Below are 18,895 nucleotides of genomic sequence, written 5' to 3'. Positions count from 1 at the left end.
CAATATGTGTCTGTTTAAATTTATCATTTTGAAGTGTCAACTTTGACGTGTGAAAAACGACGGGTTTGGGTTTGTTTTGAGAAGTTTGACTTAGGACAGATGTTTAGCTCTGTTTGCTCATAGTAGAGGTTTCCCTATGCTGTTCTAAAGAAATACTGTAGAATTACAAAGAGAAGTTTTATTGTCTCAAAGTACAGTTACATTGTGAAAAATAGCTTTGAATTACCATTGGGACTTCTTATGTTCATCAGTCTTGCGCATATAAAATACACTAATACTTTACAAATTCACTCTCTTACTATTTTGATTTTTTTTTTTTTTTTTTTGTTCTAACTCGTGGAAATCTGCATTGTCTCGCTAGGTTCTCTGTGTTGCATGTCTTTGGCTTAGGCTTTCAATTTCACAAGCATGGAACGTTTGGACATTTTTCTTGCACAAATCTGAGAAGTTCCTGTTACACATTTGTGTTCAGCATGGAGAACTAGGAAAAATAGTATTCAAACAGTTTTGTATTTTGTGTGTGTGTCAGAAGATAACACACCATAAAAAGAGAAGGTTTGCCTGCAGGTTTATGGTTCTACTGCAAAAAGAATTTTACTATATTCAGTTTGATTAATAAAAACAAATAATTGAAGCTCAGAAGTATTAGTGATAAAAACAAAGATTGGTTTACTTTTATCCAACATATTCAATAAAAGTAACTGCTTCCAAAACAACATATGAGACAAAAAGTAAAGAGCATGCTGAAAAATTTCAAGTAACTGAAAATGCATTCACGTGTACAAGTAAATTCTGTACCTGCCATACTCACACTTCTCCTTTATATGCTGAAGTGAAGTTGTAGTAAATTGGGAAGTAAGCGGGAACATTATTCATTGAAATTTGACACCTGAAAGCATGATGGACATTGCTGTGATTTACTGAAGTCTAATCTCTGGGCATGAGGTCACCTTATGGTTTGTTTTTAAAGATTTCTTCATGTGTTTAGTCTTTTTAAGTTCAGACAAGTTGACCTACCTAGGCTGATGCTTTACATGGACGTGGCCTAATAAATGGGTATCACAGAGAATAGTTTCCAAACACTGGGGGAAATGTGAAATTTTCAAATATACAAGTATCTGAGAGACTATGTGCATGATACATTTCTCTTATCTAAAATAGGTATGTATCTGTTCACAGCAGTCAGTTAAGACAATGCATCTATATAGTGTCTTTTAGCAATAATTTTTAATTTGTCTTGTAACATGTGAGTGAAATAACTTCAAAATAATATTTTCCCTGATGTTTTTCTGTGCTGTAGGCCATGGGTATCGTGGCCTTTTCCTTGTTAGATCAGTATTGTCTTTATGCTCTTCTGGGCAAAGACTACGTCTCCGTTGGTGAAACCATTTGCCACATTTGAAATGCTTATCTGTGTCTTCAACAGGGCAAGACAGGAGAATTGAATCAACTGTTAAATGAAGTTAAATCAATGCAGGAAAAGGCGGTTACTTTTCAGCAAGAGAGAGACCAAGTCATGGTAGCACTCAAACAGAAGCAAATGGAGAGCAGTGCCCTGCAGAGTGAGGTACACCACCAAATAATTTACAGTTGCAAGAAATAAAAAAAGAATAAGAAATTGCATCTGTAATATTTTCTGGATTATTTTGGTAGCAATCACTTGTAAAAAGCATTTAAAATCAATACACATGCAGTGTGCTTCAATGGACATGTTTTATGTTTGCTTACATTATTTTTGTGAAAGGTGATAGTATGAGCTACTTAAGGTATGTTCTACATAGATACAGCATTTGCGTGAGAAAGAACAGCGCCTAAATCAGGAACTGGAGAGGTTACGTAATCACCTTTTAGAAATGGAAGACTCCTACACGCGAGAAGCTTTAGCTGCAGAAGACAGAGAGGTCAAGCTAAGAAAGAAAGTTTTGATTTTGGAAGAAAAACTCGTGTCTTCATCTACTGCAGTGGAGAATGCCAGGTAGCCTTTTAATTTATACAGCAGTGGCATTGGCTGTAAATACCACAGTTAGCTAGACTGCTACTGATGGCTTTATTTTACTGAATTACCATTCTTTAACGTGCTAAGCACTTGAGAAAACAAAAAGGTACGAACTTTTGTTACTCTAAATCAAGAAGGTGATTTGAGATATACTCGGAACTTAAAGTATTTGTCCTTTTAGTAGCAACTATTGAAATATCACATCTTTGACAGTGCTTTAGAACTAGAAACAACAAAAATCCCTCAACCCGTCAATTTAGTTGGCTGTCAAATCAAAAAAGATGGATTTAACTTAAAGAGTCTTATTTTATACACTTCAGTGCACAGATGTGACTGTCATGCTTTGTGAATTGCTTTCAAGACAAGTACTCAACCTTACTTTATAGCTGATACTATGGAAAGTATAAGCTGCTGTAAGCTTTTTTTCTTTTTAGCACATATATATAAAGCACGATGCATTGAAGTTCTCATGGGTAGCAGAACTGGGGAGGCTAGAGCCAATTGGGGATTTTATTTATTTGCCATAACCATGTTTTTCAGCTAGAACAATGAAACCCTAAGTATTAAAATTATTCAGTGCCTATCTTGACTGCTTTAATGTTGTTTTATTTAAAGGCAATGTTGGTTACTTTGGGCAAAAGAATTCTTTTTTCTATCTTATTACAGTTGTCCAAACTAACACGTATTTTAATCAAAAAATGTGTATGTAGCTGGAGTCTTTCTAAGTGCCAAAGATTGATTCTGCTTTTAATGTTGTCAAGCAAAGAGATTTCTGAGTTGAGCAGAATTTGTTGTAAAAAATTGTGGAGAAAATGGAAGAGTTGGGAGAAGGTTGTGTAAAAACTGTTCATCAGAATGTTTCCAAGTTCTTCATGAAACTTGCCAAATACTTTTTCAGAAATTCTGCCTACTTCCCACCTGATACACACTCTTTATAAAGACTGTTGTAGGAGTAAATCAGGTTCATAATATTTTTTTGCATAATAGGAATTTAAATGGGGTGTTCAGTGGTCAGTATGGAGCAAGATATACCGAGTTCTTGGAGACTAGCTTTAAAAGTAAAAACTGGTAGAAAGACCTATTGATTCATGTAGTAACTGAAGCAGACAGTTAGCAAGGTATGGATTCTTTTTTTGGTAAAGGTACTGTTACCATAATGAACAACAAAGATTAGGTTTTTATCTTTCTCTAATGCACTTCCAACAAAAGTAGGGGGTTTTTTTGATTACCAAAATTTTATTACCAGACTTGTTTCAAGTCTGTTGTTAGGTTGTTTTTTTGTTGGATTTTTTTATGGAGGAATCGGGGGGAAAAAATTGCCTTCATTTTTACAAATTGAACTGAAAAATAAAGGTAGGCTATTTTTGCTGGGATTTAATTTGCTCTGTAATGACTTCTGTTATTGTCTTCATAAATAATGTATTTTATTTTCATTAAGTCATCAAGCTAGTCTGCAAGTTGAATCTTTGCAAGAGCAGTTAAACCTGGTTTCCAAGCAGAGAGATGAAACAGTGCTACAGCTCACCATCTCCCAGGACCAAGTGAAGCAGTATGCGTTGTCACTGGCCAACCTGCAGATGGTGCTAGAGCAATTCCAACAGGGTAAGTTTTGTCAAGAAATGGCAAAAGCTTGCAACAAGTGTTTTTTAGCTGGGATAGTTACTATGTTTTGGTGCTTTTTAAATATTAGTTGCCTGGTTTCCTTTTTGATAGCTTGAATTTCAGATGGTCCATATCCCATTTATGAAGTTTGAATTCCACCTCTACTTCATGAAGACCAGTTATGATAATGCTGAGGTTTTGCAATTGCATATGCCTAAAAGTTACATGTTGTGGATCAAGGATTTTTTGTTTGTTTTGTATTTTTAACTCTTTAGAAGAAAAAGCTATGTATTCAGCAGAGCTGGAGAAACACCAAAAACAGAGCACAGAATGGAGGAAAAAAGCGGAAAGCTTAGAAGAAAAAGTTGTATCGCTGCAGGTGGGCTGAATAATGAAATCGAACCGTACGAAACTAAGTGCTAATTCTTGACTGAATTTTTTGTTTTTAACTGCTGTCTTAAGTATTGCTAAGAATACGTCAAGTTATGTAATTATTCTCTCTTCCTTGGGGGGAGGGAGGGGGTGTTGGCACTAACAGAGGGTCAGCAAAGTAGCATTCATCTGCTGACCATCCATTTTCTGAGGATATTTACAATCCACTTATTCTAAAGAGCAAGTGAATGAAGTCTCTGTATCTGTTATGTTTGATCTGTTTGTATTAGTGTAATCGTGATAGTGAATTCCATTGCTTCTCTTTTTGTTGCTTTCCTGCCCTCTATTCAGGAAAGCTTAGGAGAGGCAAATGCTGCACTGGATGCAGCATCAAGGCTTACTGAGCAGCTTGACATCAAAGAGGAGCAGATTGAAGAGCTTAAGAAAGAAGGTAATTACATTTTTTTAATCTCTGTTTAAAACATTCCAAGCAGCTGAGGAGACAATGTAGCATTCCTAGAAACTTACCAAAATTCATCTCCTATGAGGAAAAGAGTAATTCTTTGCCACCTTTTGAGGACTTCCTTGCTTATAAAGCAAATTTGAGAAAGTATGTTTACCTTCTGTTAGGGATCTTTCTAAAAAGAAAGCCCTGTAGTAGTTGGGTTGTGGGTTTTGTCCCCGTAAATACCACAGCCCTTGATTTAGCTTTGTAAGCATTTTTTTAAAGTTTGTGAAATACCAAATGTTTTCAGATTTTCCAAAGTAAGTAACTACCATATTTGGCATAGACCCAGGAATACAGTGAGATAGAGAGAAAGAGTGTGCTGTTGGTAAGAGATAGAGAGGGAGCAGCTCATGCACAGATGCAAGACTGTCTGAAGAGATTGTGGAAGGTCTTGGACATATCTTTAGATTGTATTTTAGATCTCATTTCAAATAAGCTTCCTGATTGCTCATATTTAGAAAGATGCCTTTCATATTGTTCTCAGATTAAGTACTCTAGTATTTGATGGATGTCATTACTTTGGATTTGAAGACAAAACTTGGCCAGATGGTAGAGGAATTTGCTGGAAGAAACAGTTTTGAAAAGAAAGAATAGTTATGGTGAGGGTGGTCAGACATTGGAATAGGTTGCCCAGAGATGTGGAGTGTCCTTTCATGGAGATAGTAAAAACCTAACTGGTTGTGGTTCAGGGCAGCCTGCTTTAGATGACCCTGCTTGAGCAGAGGGTGGTTGATCTAGAGGTCCTTTCCAACATAAATGTTTCTTTGATTTTGTGATTCTGTTAACATTTTGGGGCGTGGTTTTGGTTTGGTTGGGTTTTTTCCCTATTTCTGACATCACTGAAACATGAATTTTGTAAGAGATGCATAGCCTTCTCTTTTCTAAACATGTTTAACATTAAAACTGCAGGAAAGCCTAAAGAGGCAGAATAACCTTTTGCTAAAAACTGATACCATTTCAATGTATTTCTGTTTTGGGGCCTTATGCTATTTAGTCTAACCAAATGGAAAAAATGAAGGGTAATTTCTATACAATGTATTTGAATATCAAACATTGGCAAGATTTATAAGCTCAGACTCACTTGGAGGTGACAGAATAACTATGAGTAACATAAGGTCACTTTTTTTTTTTTCGTTACTGCATTAATTTTAATTTTCATGAGAAAGTAATCATAGCATTAGCTAAAGCAGGACTTAGGACTAATAATGATTTTGCTGGATTTCTGTGCTTACTTCTCAGCCCTGACTTTTAATTTTGTCTGCAATGTTTTGTTGAACTAAAAGGGAATCTTACTTCTCTGTGTCTAGTTGCATGACAGTCCTGATATGGGTGAACTTACTAACAGTACCAACTGCTGAGGGAATATTAGGCTTTTTTTCTTTTTTTTTTCTTTTTTTTTTATTGTCTTCATCTGTCTTTTCCCCTTCCCATTTTCCCGAGTCCTACTTTTTCTTTCCCCCTTTGTTTCTGTGGATCACCATATTTTGCTATTACTGCAGCATCCTCTGTTATGGTCAGGCTTTCACTGAGCACATGGGATAAATCTAAAATCAGACGAAAACTTGTGATTGGTCCCTGAAGTGGCTCTAAAAAGGGAGCTTGAAGAGCAGAGGTTTGCTCACTCTCTGTAGTTACTTAACAGCTCTTACTCTCCGTTTTTTTTCCGCCATGTCTCTGGGAATTTTTGGGGTGAATACCTTTAATTAAGGCTTGCTGTGGGAAGACCTGAAACATCATCGCTGCTGGATGCAGTGGTAACTCTTGCTCTGAACATGTACAACTAATTATTGCTGTTAATTTTTAAATTATGATTTGTCTTACTCTCAAAATAAACAATATTTTCTTAAAGCATACTTGCTTATGATCAGATAGTGGTGTGAAAAGTCATTTGGAAGTCTTTACAATTTCAGCAAGAACTGTACAAAAAAGTTACAACTTTTCTACTACATAATTGAATGCGTACTTATTTAAATTTAGTTGTGACTAAGTGCAATTTGGCATCCAAGTGGGCCTCATAGGAGTGCTCCCTGAGTTCACATATGAATTTTACAAGCTAAATTAAATTTCAAGCTGCTACATGAATGTACAACCAAATACTGATTTGTTTTTTAATTGACTGATATGTATATCTCTGTCTCACTACAGACATTTACAGAAAAAGTTTTCAAAAAGCCTGGATTGAAATTAACTTTGGCATAGGCAAATTTGGCACTCTCAGATGGGGAGCTCTTCATTACTGGTTAATTTTGATTGCAAACCTTTGCATATGAAAGCAGGAAGGGTTTGAACTTTGAGAGAAAACTGAATCTCAGTATTTTATCAAGCTATGTTGTATTGGCAAGCGATTTACTTGTTAAAAAAATTGAAAAGGGTTTTGTTGCATAAAGGAAGCAGCACTTTAATGTTCTAGAATAAATCATAATTTTTATTGGAGGAAAAAAAAGAGAGCACTCCATTTTCTCTATTTACACAAGAAAACATATAATGTCTTACTGAAAATTGGCCAAATACATTCCCAGACACAGTTTTGTTGGCCAAATCTTTTGAAGGATTTCTTTATGGATTTTTTTAGCAGAAGTGATTTTAATGGAAAAGTATAAGATGTACCAGATGCAGTTTTCTTGATTGCCATAAATGGTTAACAAATTATTGGAGACTGTTGTAAATGTCTGGTTTACAGCAGTCCATGCTGAATTTTGGCTTAGGTCTTTTTAGTTATTCAGTCTTTTCATACACACAATGTACATGTTTAAGTCCCTTTCAACTGTGAGATTGTATTCTAGAAGGAAATATTCCATTTAAAAAATAAGTTTGATAGAGTTGCATAGTCAGTGCAGATGGAATATAGCTGTGTAGCTGTCCTTAAAAGTTGGTCCTCTTTGATATAAAAGTCTTTTTGCCAGAAAAAATAGAAAACAACAGTAACATTTCAATGAAATTATTAATACATTAGTTTTAAAATTCATCATGTGAACAAAAATTGAAAAGGAAACTCGTGATTGTCTTGCTTTGTGGAGCAATAGCAACAGCATGAGATTTACTTGAAATTTCTTTTCAGATGCTGTTCGTTTATCTTTTCATGGCATTAGTAGTTTAACTTTTTAAATTCCCTTTTACTCTGTGGAGACCCAAATAACATCTCAACTACAACTGTTATCATTCCATAATTATATTGCAGATGTTTTCCTTCAAGTATTGGGGTCCTGTTTAACCACATTTACTAAGTAGCATAATTTTAAGTAAGTTTAAACCTTGAAACCATGGATGAATTCTCCTGTGCCTCACCCTGGTGTTTTGAGAGAGAGGAATGCTGAAGAGCAGTCACATTATTGGAATGGATTTCAGTGCACATGGATGTAGTTGTTACAAGATATATTGTTGTATAATATATATAATTTTGTTTAATTTTTAACTTGTTTTGAATCAGGAGCTTAATCGTTATGTTTCTTGAATAAGAACTTTCACAGCATGACACTAGTTAGTTTGTTCTTCTCTGTACTCTCTAAAATTCCTATTTGTGAAGTAAAATGTTTATATAAAGATGTGGAGTACTTGAACAGGACATACTAGGTTGTATCCGTTTCACAACTTAGCTCTCTGATGTGTATATACAAGAAAACCATGCGGGTTCTCATGGAATTATTGGTGTTAATTGAGAGCCATGTTGTGTCAACATAGTTGTGGCATGTGTTTATTAAAGATTCAAAGTCATGTGCAAACTAGAGTAGAATGTTGTTCATACATCCCAGATGACTTGAAGGGTATAAAAATTTATAAAAGTCACTTACAAAGATGTTGAGGATTTTTAGGAATTAACTACAAGATAGATACATTTTTCTTGTATCTTTTGTGTTCTTTTGTGGTTTTGTGGGTTTTGGTTTGGTTTTTAAATGAAGCATTTTTAATTAGCATGATCCTGAGAAGTGTTAAAGTGGTAGGGTAATTAAGTTGATTGGTAATTTTTCCATAGGATTTGAAGATAAGCATTCAGCCTTATAGAGGCAGAGTAGAAAAAGCTCATTATTTCTGCTTATATAACTGTAGGGTAGAGTTAGTCTTCACATGGGCAGTCCATATTATAATATATCTGTCAAGCTTTTGTGTGTGATTCAGGCTTACTTGTACTGTAATAGGAAAAAAGTAACTTCAAAGGTAGTATCTTGCAGAACCCTAGTTTGGTGGAAAAATTACATTTTTGCTGTCTTGAGGTGAAACCATTTGTAGTTTATCTTATAAGAATTCTTTGTACCTTGTAATTATTTGTTTTCTTGTCTGAGAACATTTTACTGCTAGTGTTCTTAAATCCTGTGTTGGAGGATTAAAGTGACATAAGTTTTTCTAGCACTTTTTACTCTTTGGTTTTTGTACAAACTTGCGTAGACCTGAACATCAGATACTTTTATCCAGTTTCTAGTATATCTGAGTTTTTATAAAGAGAAAACTTTGTGCCTTCTTTCCTTACAATCAGAATGTTGTAAAATATTGATGGCAAGTAGAACTTCTAGGAGAATTTTTTTTCTTTATTATGAGCTTTATTTTTATGACTTTTATGGGAGGTCAGAGGAAGCCCACGTTACTGACATGGAATGATTGGGGTAATTGGGTGCATTCTGTATTTGAGCTAACAAGTAATTCGTGTTAGTGGAATTTTAGAATTGTAGAGAAGTTGGTGCTGTGAAATTGTCGGGCGAGAGTGAATATAACAATATCATGCTGTGGCTCCTTTTAATGAAATGGGCTGCTACATTTGTATCTCCCTCATTAAACACTGATATCGTGAGGCTCAAGTGTGTAGATAGTAGACAAAACATTGATTAAGGTCAGGAATTTCAGAAAGCTGAAAAGTTACAGCACTACTAAATGCAGAACCTAAACTCCTCTCTTTTCTAATACTTCCTGTTTCAGGTTTGGACTGAGGAAAAATAGGGTCCTTTGTGTAGGCCAAGAATGTCATTATCAGTGTTGTGATGTCCTAGATGAACCCATTTCATGGCAGCCACTACAGAATAGTATCAGAACTTGCAGTCAGTGTGCAAAAAAAGGCAGAAAATCTGTGTAGTGACTCCTAGCACACTCCTAGACAACCTCATGTTAATTAACTTACAATATTGGCCTGTTTGCTTAATTTGCAGGCCATGATGTCTGACTGAAAGTGTTTGCCATTTTCCTCAATTTTGTCTTTTGTTCATGGTGGCTGTGGCATTTCATCTGTGCCATTTTAACTAAACGTTTGTATTCCCAAAAGTATGCAGGATCTTGCATAAATCTCCTCAGAGTCTTTCTTGCCAGTGTACTGAATTGCAAAGCACAGCACTGCTTCTAGGATGCGTTAGTGTGTTCCAGCGTGCTGTTTCAAGAACTTGCAGTGGTTAACAGGAGCAGGAAAGGTACTAACAGAAGAAACCTACAACAAGTTACTGAAGTTACTCTGCTAGCCAGTAATTCTCCTGGGAGACTGGAGACCCCCATGGTACTTGAAGGCTTTAGCAACCTGGTAGTAGAATATGCAGAAGAGCTGGGTTTAGAAAATACTGGAGGTTAAGTACTAAGATCAAAAGACCTGATGCCAACATGTAGTTTGGTGAGATTGTGAAAAAGATTGCCACCATAGGACCATAGACCTTGATCAAGAGTTTCTTTCCAGTTCTTTATTCTAGGTGGAACAGAACAGTTCATCAGACCTTCTGCAATTGATTTATTTTCTGTGTCTTCCTGTACGTTAGCATTGAGTATCATTCTGTTAAGTTGACAATTTTTTTATTAAAAAAATCAAACTGATTTTTTTTAAAAGCACCATAACAATATTAGCATATTTTTATTTTTAAATATGTGTATTAAGTTTTGCAACAAAGTTTCAAACTTTCCATTTTTGTTTATTTGCTGTGACGTGACATTTTATAGGTGAGATCAGAAGAGAAATGTTAGAAGATGTACAAAATAAATTAATGAATCTTATGAACAGCACAGAAGGAAAAGTGGACAAGTAAGTCTTTAATGAAGGTCTTGGTATATACATTTTTGGTTTTTATTCCTCACAATGTACAGATATGTTACTAACACAGTTGCAAGAGTAGTGCAGAACTGGGCTTCTGTATGTGATCTTGTAATTATACTTTGATTATTTTGACATTTTTCAATTGCTTGGTGGTTGTAAATTTTGATTAGTAATACCAGTGTGTATGTAAATTTGGATTACTGATGTGTTTCTTAAGTAGAAGTGGACTTCATTAGCACGAGCTCTGCAAATGAAGATAAAAGTTCTCAATGAACATCTGTTATGATGTCTAAGGTGTGAACGGCAAGACATTCCACGTAGCTAGCATCACCGCAATGTTGTGTAAATCTCTCTTCCTTGGTTTCCCCCCAGCTCCCCCTTCTCTTTACCCATTAGAACTGAAACAAGGATAGGCAGATAGGTTCCCCTGTCCCCTTCCTTACGTCTGGGTTTGGGACTGCACATAAGTATCCGTTTAAACACTCTCCTGAGTCAAGATCTTAGAATAAACATTATCTTTGATTGTAGTACTTGGATCAAAACTTGCTTGTGCACAATTCAGTTTCACCTTACTGCATACAATATTTCTAATACTGTCCAAATTAACACTTACTGTCTAAGAAATGTTACAACTTGTAGAGGAAGAGAATTGGTGAGGTACCCTTTTAGTTCCTTGTATTAGGTTTGGGTTTTTGGACTATTGTAAATTAAGCAAGAATATGAGGAATAAATGCATCAATATTACAGTATCAGCTGTTACATAAGAGCAGATTGTATAACAAGCTTCCTTTGTTCTGCAGGCTCCTAATGAGAAATCTCTTTGTTGGACATTTTCATACTCCAAAAAATAAACGTCCTGAAGTGTTAAGGTTAATGGGAAGTATCTTGGGAATAAAAAAAGAAGAACTTGATCAGGTAATACTTTGCAGAAAACTAGACTTCCTTTTTTTATTTGCGGTATCCTTACCTGAAAATAGAATAACTTGCTGCTAAACTAAATGTGACTGTCCCTGCAGTTCTTGTTGGGAAAGTATGTTTTTTGTTCTCTCATCTGAATTCATGTTTGATGTGGGACGTGCTGATCTTAATGGAATCTTTTGATAACATTTTAATAGAATGGATCTCATTTTGCTGAGGAATGCTAATGCAGAAAGGAAGGGATTTAACTTTGTGCTGTTGTGTATAATAGCTGTAATATGTCAGTTACAGAAAAGTAAGCCAAGTTTTATATGTACCACTAGGTATTGTGAAGAATGTGGGGCTTATTTTTAAGTAAAGAGCCAGATTTTTAGACTGCCGGTCTTTGGGAGGCAGAGAATAAGGTTTTGGCAGTAATTAAAGTTTTTACTTATCTGTAGGATTCCCACATAGTTATGGAGAATAAATATAATGAGCACAATGTTGCAGTTTCTTTCCTAACTTTTTTTTTTAACACTTTCTAGTTATTATCTGAAGACCAAAGAGGAGTTACGAGATGGGTGACTGGCTGGCTTGGTGGAGGAGCTGGGTCAAAGAGTGTCCCTAGTACACCTTTGAGGCCAACTCATCAGAACATTTTTAATAGTGTAAGAACTCATTGTGCATTCTCTATGTTTGAGTGGAAAAAAATGGGACAGTTGCATATTAATGCTGATGTTTGGCTCATCAGTATATTGAGCTTCATGTACTGATGCTACTGTAATCTTCCATTATTTGTGGGTTTTGTAAAACTGCTTTGGCACAAGGTTTTTTCATGCACTAAATATATATGTAGGCATTGATGAAAAGTATACAATACTAAGTGTTGTGCTAATACAGAAATCAAATTACTGTTCCACTGGTTCCTGGGATCACTGACTTCTCATAGTATGGACTTTATCTTGCAAACTGACAGTGCTGGAGGTTAAATACATGTGGGAGTCTGGAATTCTGCAATACGCAACAATATAGAAGACCACAACATCATATTTTGATGACTTTGTTCCCTTATGACCTTTAAATTTAATTTGAAAAGCTTTCTCGGCTGCTGCAGCTAGTGCCTCTTATGTACAGCATATAAAGTTGTATTTTAAGCTTTCAAATACTGTGTAGCAACAGTTCTCATAGCATGGTCCATGGGAGCAATTAATCTATGGAACTTTACATTTTGCAGACCAGTAGATAATGCTCTCAAGTATGGAGCACTGAGGGATTGGGCTTTTTCGATTAACTTTGGGTTTTTGCTCATTGAGCTAGAAAAGCATGTTGAGAATCAATTTCTGTAAATTATCTTGAAGTACAGGGATGGGGTTTTGCCTGCTAATATAATGCAGGCACTTGGGCCACCAAAGGATTTTGGTCTGATTAACTATGGATGTAAAAGAGGAAAGCTAATGCTCTTGTATGTATAGTACAGGCTTTACTAAGCAAAATTTTATCTTGTGATGCTACTGACACCTTAATCATTCCAAGCTTCCTTTATTCAAGACTTTTTGTCAAATAAAGTAAGCAGTGGGTTTTAAGAGTTTAGGAGTGATGTGCTTGAGCATGAACACAGGAAATACTGTGATGTCAGTAGCAGCATGGGATTCTTGAAACAATTGGCTTAAATCAATAATGGAACCATGCTGGCAGTATGTGTGTTATCTTTAGAGTTTATCAGTTTCACATAAATACCACCTACTGAGACAACAAAAAACTGTGTGTTTTGAAAATAAATTTAATTGTCACTCACTAAGGACTATTTAGTACCAGTACTTGGTACTAAGTATGAGTAAAAATTCTTTGGAGGCTGTTGACAGCTTTTTGTTTTTATGTATGTACATATTTTTAACTTACTTTTCAACAGAGCATCAGTAAAATATAACTAGTAGCGTCTTGTAGTCTTTTTCAGAATTGTTTGTGAAATTCCTCGAAACAGAATCTTGTCCAAGCCTTCCTCCACCCAAGCTCTCTGTTCATGATATGAAAACTTTAGGAGCAGCAGGAACTGGTAAAACTAGCAGTACTCCATCCAACAGTCAAACGCAAGGTAACATTTGAAGGAAAATTTAATCTTTACACAGACCATAAATAACTAAAGGTAGAATTTTCAAGGGGATTTCAATGATGCTGTGCTTCCTCACTTGAAAACTATGAATTTGATTTCTATCCTGCCTCCCCCCAATATCCTACTTTCTCTTTGCCTTTTTTTTTTTTTTTTTTTTTTTTGATTATTGCCCCACCCCTCCTTCCCACTACTTCTATATCCTGCTTCCTAACATCTCAGTACGGAAGATTAGAGGGACCAAATTCCCTTTGATATGGAAAAGCTTTAACAGCACCTGTTAGAGCCAAACAGATGCTGTGCAGACAACTCCATATGGTATATCAGTGAACCCAGTCCTGATTTGCAGCATCCCTGTTGATCAGCTTAGGTCTCACTGAGTGAAGAAAGCCAGTAATACCAACCTTGTAGTGCCTCTCTGTTACATAGAACCTGGTTGCTCAGAGAGGAATGAAATAAAATCAGTTGAGTATATGTCCTAATTTGAAGTCTCTGTAAGCTGTGCATGAGTGTAAACTTTGATTTTTCTAAGGCAGAGAACAATTATGCTTATATCATGCATGTTGAAATTAATGCACTTTTGTCTAAGTAATGCAAGATCCAAATCTTCAGTTTAACTGATCCAGTTTGTACTTAATTTTTGTATGTACATTTAAGACTTCACATTAATACAGTCCTACTTATTTGCAGAAGCTTGTTTTGACTGAAACTTTTAACTGTAAACTCAAAAAAAACCCAAAAACCACCAAACCCCAAAAACCTATGTATTATACAGATCTACAGAAAGATATCTATGCTAAAAAACCCTTTGAATTCGCCTCAAGTAGTTAGGCGTTACAAAGTGTAAATGTCTACTGTGAAATACCAATTTATCTCTGAAAGCAATATTTATTTATTTTGTTAATAAGCCTAAATTAAGTTTAATTTTCTTTTTACTCTTCCTTGTAGTATAACAGTAATATAATAGGTAAAGTACCTATTTCCTTGTCTGGAAGAACTAAATTCTCGGTTCCTTTTATCCATTCAGGAGCTAAATTGCTTGCTTGTAAAACTAGACACCCATTATATATATTTTTATATATATCCCTTTAATTGTTTGGGTGCTTTAAGTTTTTTGTTCCTAGAAATAAACCACATGGTAGCAGTTCTTAAGTGCTGGACACAAATGTCAGTATAATATCCACACAGAAATGCATTTATGAGAATTAGGATGTTTACATGATGAAAGAGCTTTTTTAAAACAAAAAAATCTGAATAAAATCACCTATCCAAACAATTAGTATGATATGGGAATGTCAGTTTAGTTTCTGCTCTACATCTAGTACAGGAATCTTGAGAACAGGTCACATCTGGAGCTGAGTGATAGGGGAAGGTGAGGAGGGGCAAGTCGATTGTTAGATTTAAAAAAATAGTTTTTTAATACTTTATTAAAACTAAAGTTTTGTTAGAATTTGACTAATGAGTGAACATTAAGTTTTGCCTCAAGACTAAATTGTGGCTCACTGTCCGTGATGTTTATTTACAGGGGTTTTTTTGGGGCTGACCCTGGGGAAGCTGTGCCAATACGCCGTGGGGTGGGAAACCTACCTGCATGCTGCATTGTAGTGCGTGCACAAGGGCCCTTATGCTTTGCATAGTGCTGGAGTCAATGTGACAGTTATTTCATGTCTGACATTGCGTGCGTGAAGTGAACCTTGGCAAAGGGTGTTCATGTTGCCTGTCAGAGATGTATAGATTTTTCTGGATAGCTTGAGCTGTTACTGAATTTCAGCTGCCAACAAGTACAATATGGTTGGCATGTCCTGGGAGTGCCCTGGTCTTTAAGTCAGTCTTGTAACTGGTGGCCTGAAGTGTAGACATAGGAATTGTTCAGCAAAAGCAACAGTGGCAAGTGAGGTCCAAGATGAGAGAAGGCAGAGAGAATGAAAGTCTTTGAGAGCCTCTACAGTCCATGGAAACAAGACGGGATTTTCATGTTGCAAAAGTAATAGGCAATTTTAGAACTTGTTTGTGAACAAATGCTGTAAAACTGGGTAGACTTATGAATGCTTTCTAACAAAGTGTTTTTGTTGTTGGGTTTTGGTTTGGGGTGGGGTTTTTTTACGTTTCAGATTCTGCAGTCTCGGGAATGAGCAGAAGACCAGCTACAAATCCATTTTTAGCACCTCGATCTGCAGCAGTGCCTCTCGTAACACCTGCTAGTAGTTCTGGACATCTGCTTATGAAACCTATTTCTGATGCGTTGCCTACATTTACACCGCTGCCAGTGTCCCCTGATGCCAGTGCTGGTGCTGTACTAAAAGACCTCCTAAAACAATAGATGATCTTGTATCAAAATGATGATCGTAGCACTTTAAGGAAAATGAGAACACTATGCTGTATATAATTTACCACAATGAGGCCTTCTGTAAAAAGTCATGTACTTGTTTGAAATTGTACCTTGCTTTTCTTTTGATTATGAACTAACCAGTGCTTTGGAAATTCTAATGGTGGCTTGAATAACTGCCTTCTTTATAGCACGCATTCATTCTGGGTGTGGGTTAAATCTTAAACTGAGAAGAAAAAAATCTATCTTGTTGCTGGATTGTCACAAGACAAATAGAAGGATTTTTACACCTTAATTATAGTCTTGAGTTGTTTCAGTTATACATAGACAGCGTTAACTCTTTGGTGTTGAGATCCGATTTTCCATTAAAACAATCTGCCATTGGCAGCAGACCTTCAAGAACCAGAATTTAAAAAAAAAAAAAAAAAAAATAATTTAAAAAGCACCAGCAAAATTGATCTTATTTGAGGTGTTCAATTAATGGCACAAACTCCAAAGAATAAGACAGTAAGCATATGGGAGTGTCATTACTGAGCAGCTGCAGTCTTTCCACACAGGACTTATGACATTTACTTAATGTGCACTAGGACAGATATCTCTTATTTACAGGATTGGTCACATTTGGGGACAATTTGAGGCATGTTAATCTGTTTTTGCACAATGATTTGATTTTTTTGTTTCTCCTCCCAGACTAATAGCTGCTTTCAGCAGTCAAATGCATCAGCACCAAGGAGTTAACTGTGGAAGTGAGTGCTTCATTTTCTAGAGGTGTCGATGTGATGAAGAATGAGTAATTCAGCAAAAGATAGGTTCACATATATAAAGACACTGTACTCTAATGGTCTAAGATGTATATTTGAGAGACTTTCTATACCGCAGGATTTTGTAGATCCAAATATAGGCTTAAAGCTTGAACACATGTATAGAATTTAAAGGGAAGATGATGCTTGCTTATGTCAAATGTGTAAATAGATCTTTGTAAGACCAAGACCAAAGTCAATTTTTTCTGTACATTTTGCTGTGATAACTTGTACGCTTTGTTCGGCAGGTAAAGAATGCAGTTGCCTACTAAAGGATAGAAGTCATCTTGCAAAAGTCATCTTCATAGTGAATCTGATATAAAACATCTTCAGTTTAAAATGTGTAATTTCTAAATCTTTTTATATGCCATTCCTTGTTTAGTCAGTGTTAAGGTAACTGTTGTGCAAGTTCTATATTAGAACTGTCAACCTTTACTTCTCGTTTTCATTAAGATCCTGGATTAAATTGTTGTAAGAGTTATATTTAAATAAAATTAATTACTGAAACTTGTACAGAATCAACCAAAATAATGAAAAAAATCTTTGCATTTATTTATGTAGAGGTTAAATAGTGAATTTCTTTTGTTGCCTTGAACTCTAGCAAATTTTTTTTAATTACTGTATTTACCTTAAGAACTGCTTGAGTCCCTTTTCTCTAGTATGTTAATGATTCATGGAAGACTTATGCAAATTTGGAAGTGGATTGACCATATTGAATTTTTATTTTAAATTTTTTACTCCATTATAGACAAGGTAATTAATTTGACAGTTTGAGTTTGGAAAGGATAGCAGCCACATGTAGTATACCAAAGTAAATTCTGCATTACGTGGTAAATGTAACGAGAATTTGAAATTACCTCGGCTGAGAACATTTCAGTTTGGTACTTCAAATGTACATTTTCATTTAAACTGGACTGGAATAGGTACCTTTTTTCTATAACAAATATAAAGAAAACTCAAATCAGATGGGTTCTATGCAGTTGCTCTTGTTCTTGTAGTCATGTCTATTTAAGGATATATAGCTGCTTCAGAATAAAACTGCCTTTTGGTGAGCCAAAGCAGAAGGAAATGTTTAATTTTTAAAAATTATGTGACTTGCATATTATAAATTACAAATGGACTCATGCTGTTCACTGTCCTCTGAATATACTGAGCAGATCTTAACTTTTTTGTGTGATGTTTTTCTTTAATTGCAGGGAACTTAATATGTACATGTTTCTTTTCCAGAAAGTTTTATAAATACCAGTAAATAAAACATAGTAAGACCATTTCTTTCTGCATGCTGTAAATCAGCTCCATTTATACAGTGAGCTATGAGTTTGAGGAGGGAAATCTTAAACGAAGCAAAGGTATTGAAGAACTTCAGAGTTCCTCATTGAGCTACTTCGGAGAGAAGAAAATCCTCCACAGGAGAGATACAAGAGACTTCAGTCCTTAAGTCCTAGGAGGTCTGAACTGTGGAGAATATCACCATGGCTTAGAGGCTGCTGTTCTAGGGCTTATTCCACAACTACATTGGTGAGGTTTGTTGCTTTGTTAGAAATCAAATGTGCTCTGTGTTCCAGGCAGTACTTTCACTGAAAAGTGTAGAAAACTTCATTGCTTTTTTTTTATCTTCTTTCTTAGACTGTTTCACAGACTATTATAAACCTTCAGGATTTGTTTTTATTGAAAGATATTTTTTCCTCTAATTTTTCTTCTGTGTTTACTTTGTGCTTGTTAACTGCTTCATACATATTTACCTTACCAGTTTCCCACATATAAGTATGTGACTCACATAGGCTATCTTGTGAATTGTGTGGGTCTTTCACACAGTGGGGGGAGGAGGGGATTCTCTGTGGAATTTATGAGCAGGTGCAGTAGTTGAAAATTTTCATTCTTCATTTAACTTAATTGTTCTCTTTCACTTTGCTTTTGCAAGAAAAGAAGAGTATGGTCTGCCTAGTTTTAGTCTAACAAACTGTCAGTTATCTTTAGTGGTCAGCTAACAGAATTCTAGTAAGGAATTAATTTCGTAAATTTGATATAAGGGGTAAAAATAAGGGTTAGGATTTTCTGTTCTCCGCTTTGGACTCTTTCATTTTTTGCTGTTCTTTGCTCATCCTGCATTCTGTGCAAAGAGGAGGAAGTAACTGGTTGATCTTTCTAATTGTTACTGTAAAAGAATGCACAGTTTGAGGGGGGAGGGGGGGTGTTTTTTAAATTAAACTCTCCTGCATTAAAGCACTTAGTCACAGCCATATAATTTATCACGTTATAGTGACCAGTGTAGAAAGAATTTTTTTTTTAACC

General features: G+C 35.5%; 1 protein-coding gene across 2 annotated transcripts in view; it reads left to right on the top strand.

The window, feature by feature from the left end:
* Positions 1-18,294, top strand: part of TRIP11 (thyroid hormone receptor interactor 11) — a 35,945-nt gene extending 17,651 nt beyond the window's left edge. Inside the window, exons 11-20 of one of the 2 annotated variants that reach the window (XM_049828383.1) lie at positions 1,427-1,567; positions 1,782-1,975; positions 3,435-3,598; positions 3,874-3,977; positions 4,322-4,421; positions 10,380-10,461; positions 11,274-11,388; positions 11,916-12,038; positions 13,315-13,462; positions 16,494-18,294. In XM_049828383.1, the coding sequence (XP_049684340.1) occupies positions 1,427-1,567; positions 1,782-1,975; positions 3,435-3,598; positions 3,874-3,977; positions 4,322-4,421; positions 10,380-10,461; positions 11,274-11,388; positions 11,916-12,038; positions 13,315-13,462; positions 16,494-16,498 (1,176 nt within the window). In that variant the 3' untranslated portion in view covers positions 16,499-18,294. Of the gene's footprint in view, positions 1-1,426; positions 1,568-1,781; positions 1,976-3,434; positions 3,599-3,873; positions 3,978-4,321; positions 4,422-10,379; positions 10,462-11,273; positions 11,389-11,915; positions 12,039-13,314; positions 13,463-15,588 lie in introns of both variants that reach the window. The other variant, XM_049828382.1, reaches the window with a different exon arrangement.
* Positions 18,295-18,895: the final 601 nt, after the last annotated feature.

The sequence above is a fragment of the Accipiter gentilis genome, chromosome 25, assembly GCF_929443795.1.
Source record: "Accipiter gentilis chromosome 25, bAccGen1.1, whole genome shotgun sequence".
Lineage (NCBI taxonomy): Eukaryota > Metazoa > Chordata > Aves > Accipitriformes > Accipitridae > Astur > Astur gentilis.
This window is presented reverse-complemented; position numbering and strand designations above follow the sequence as displayed.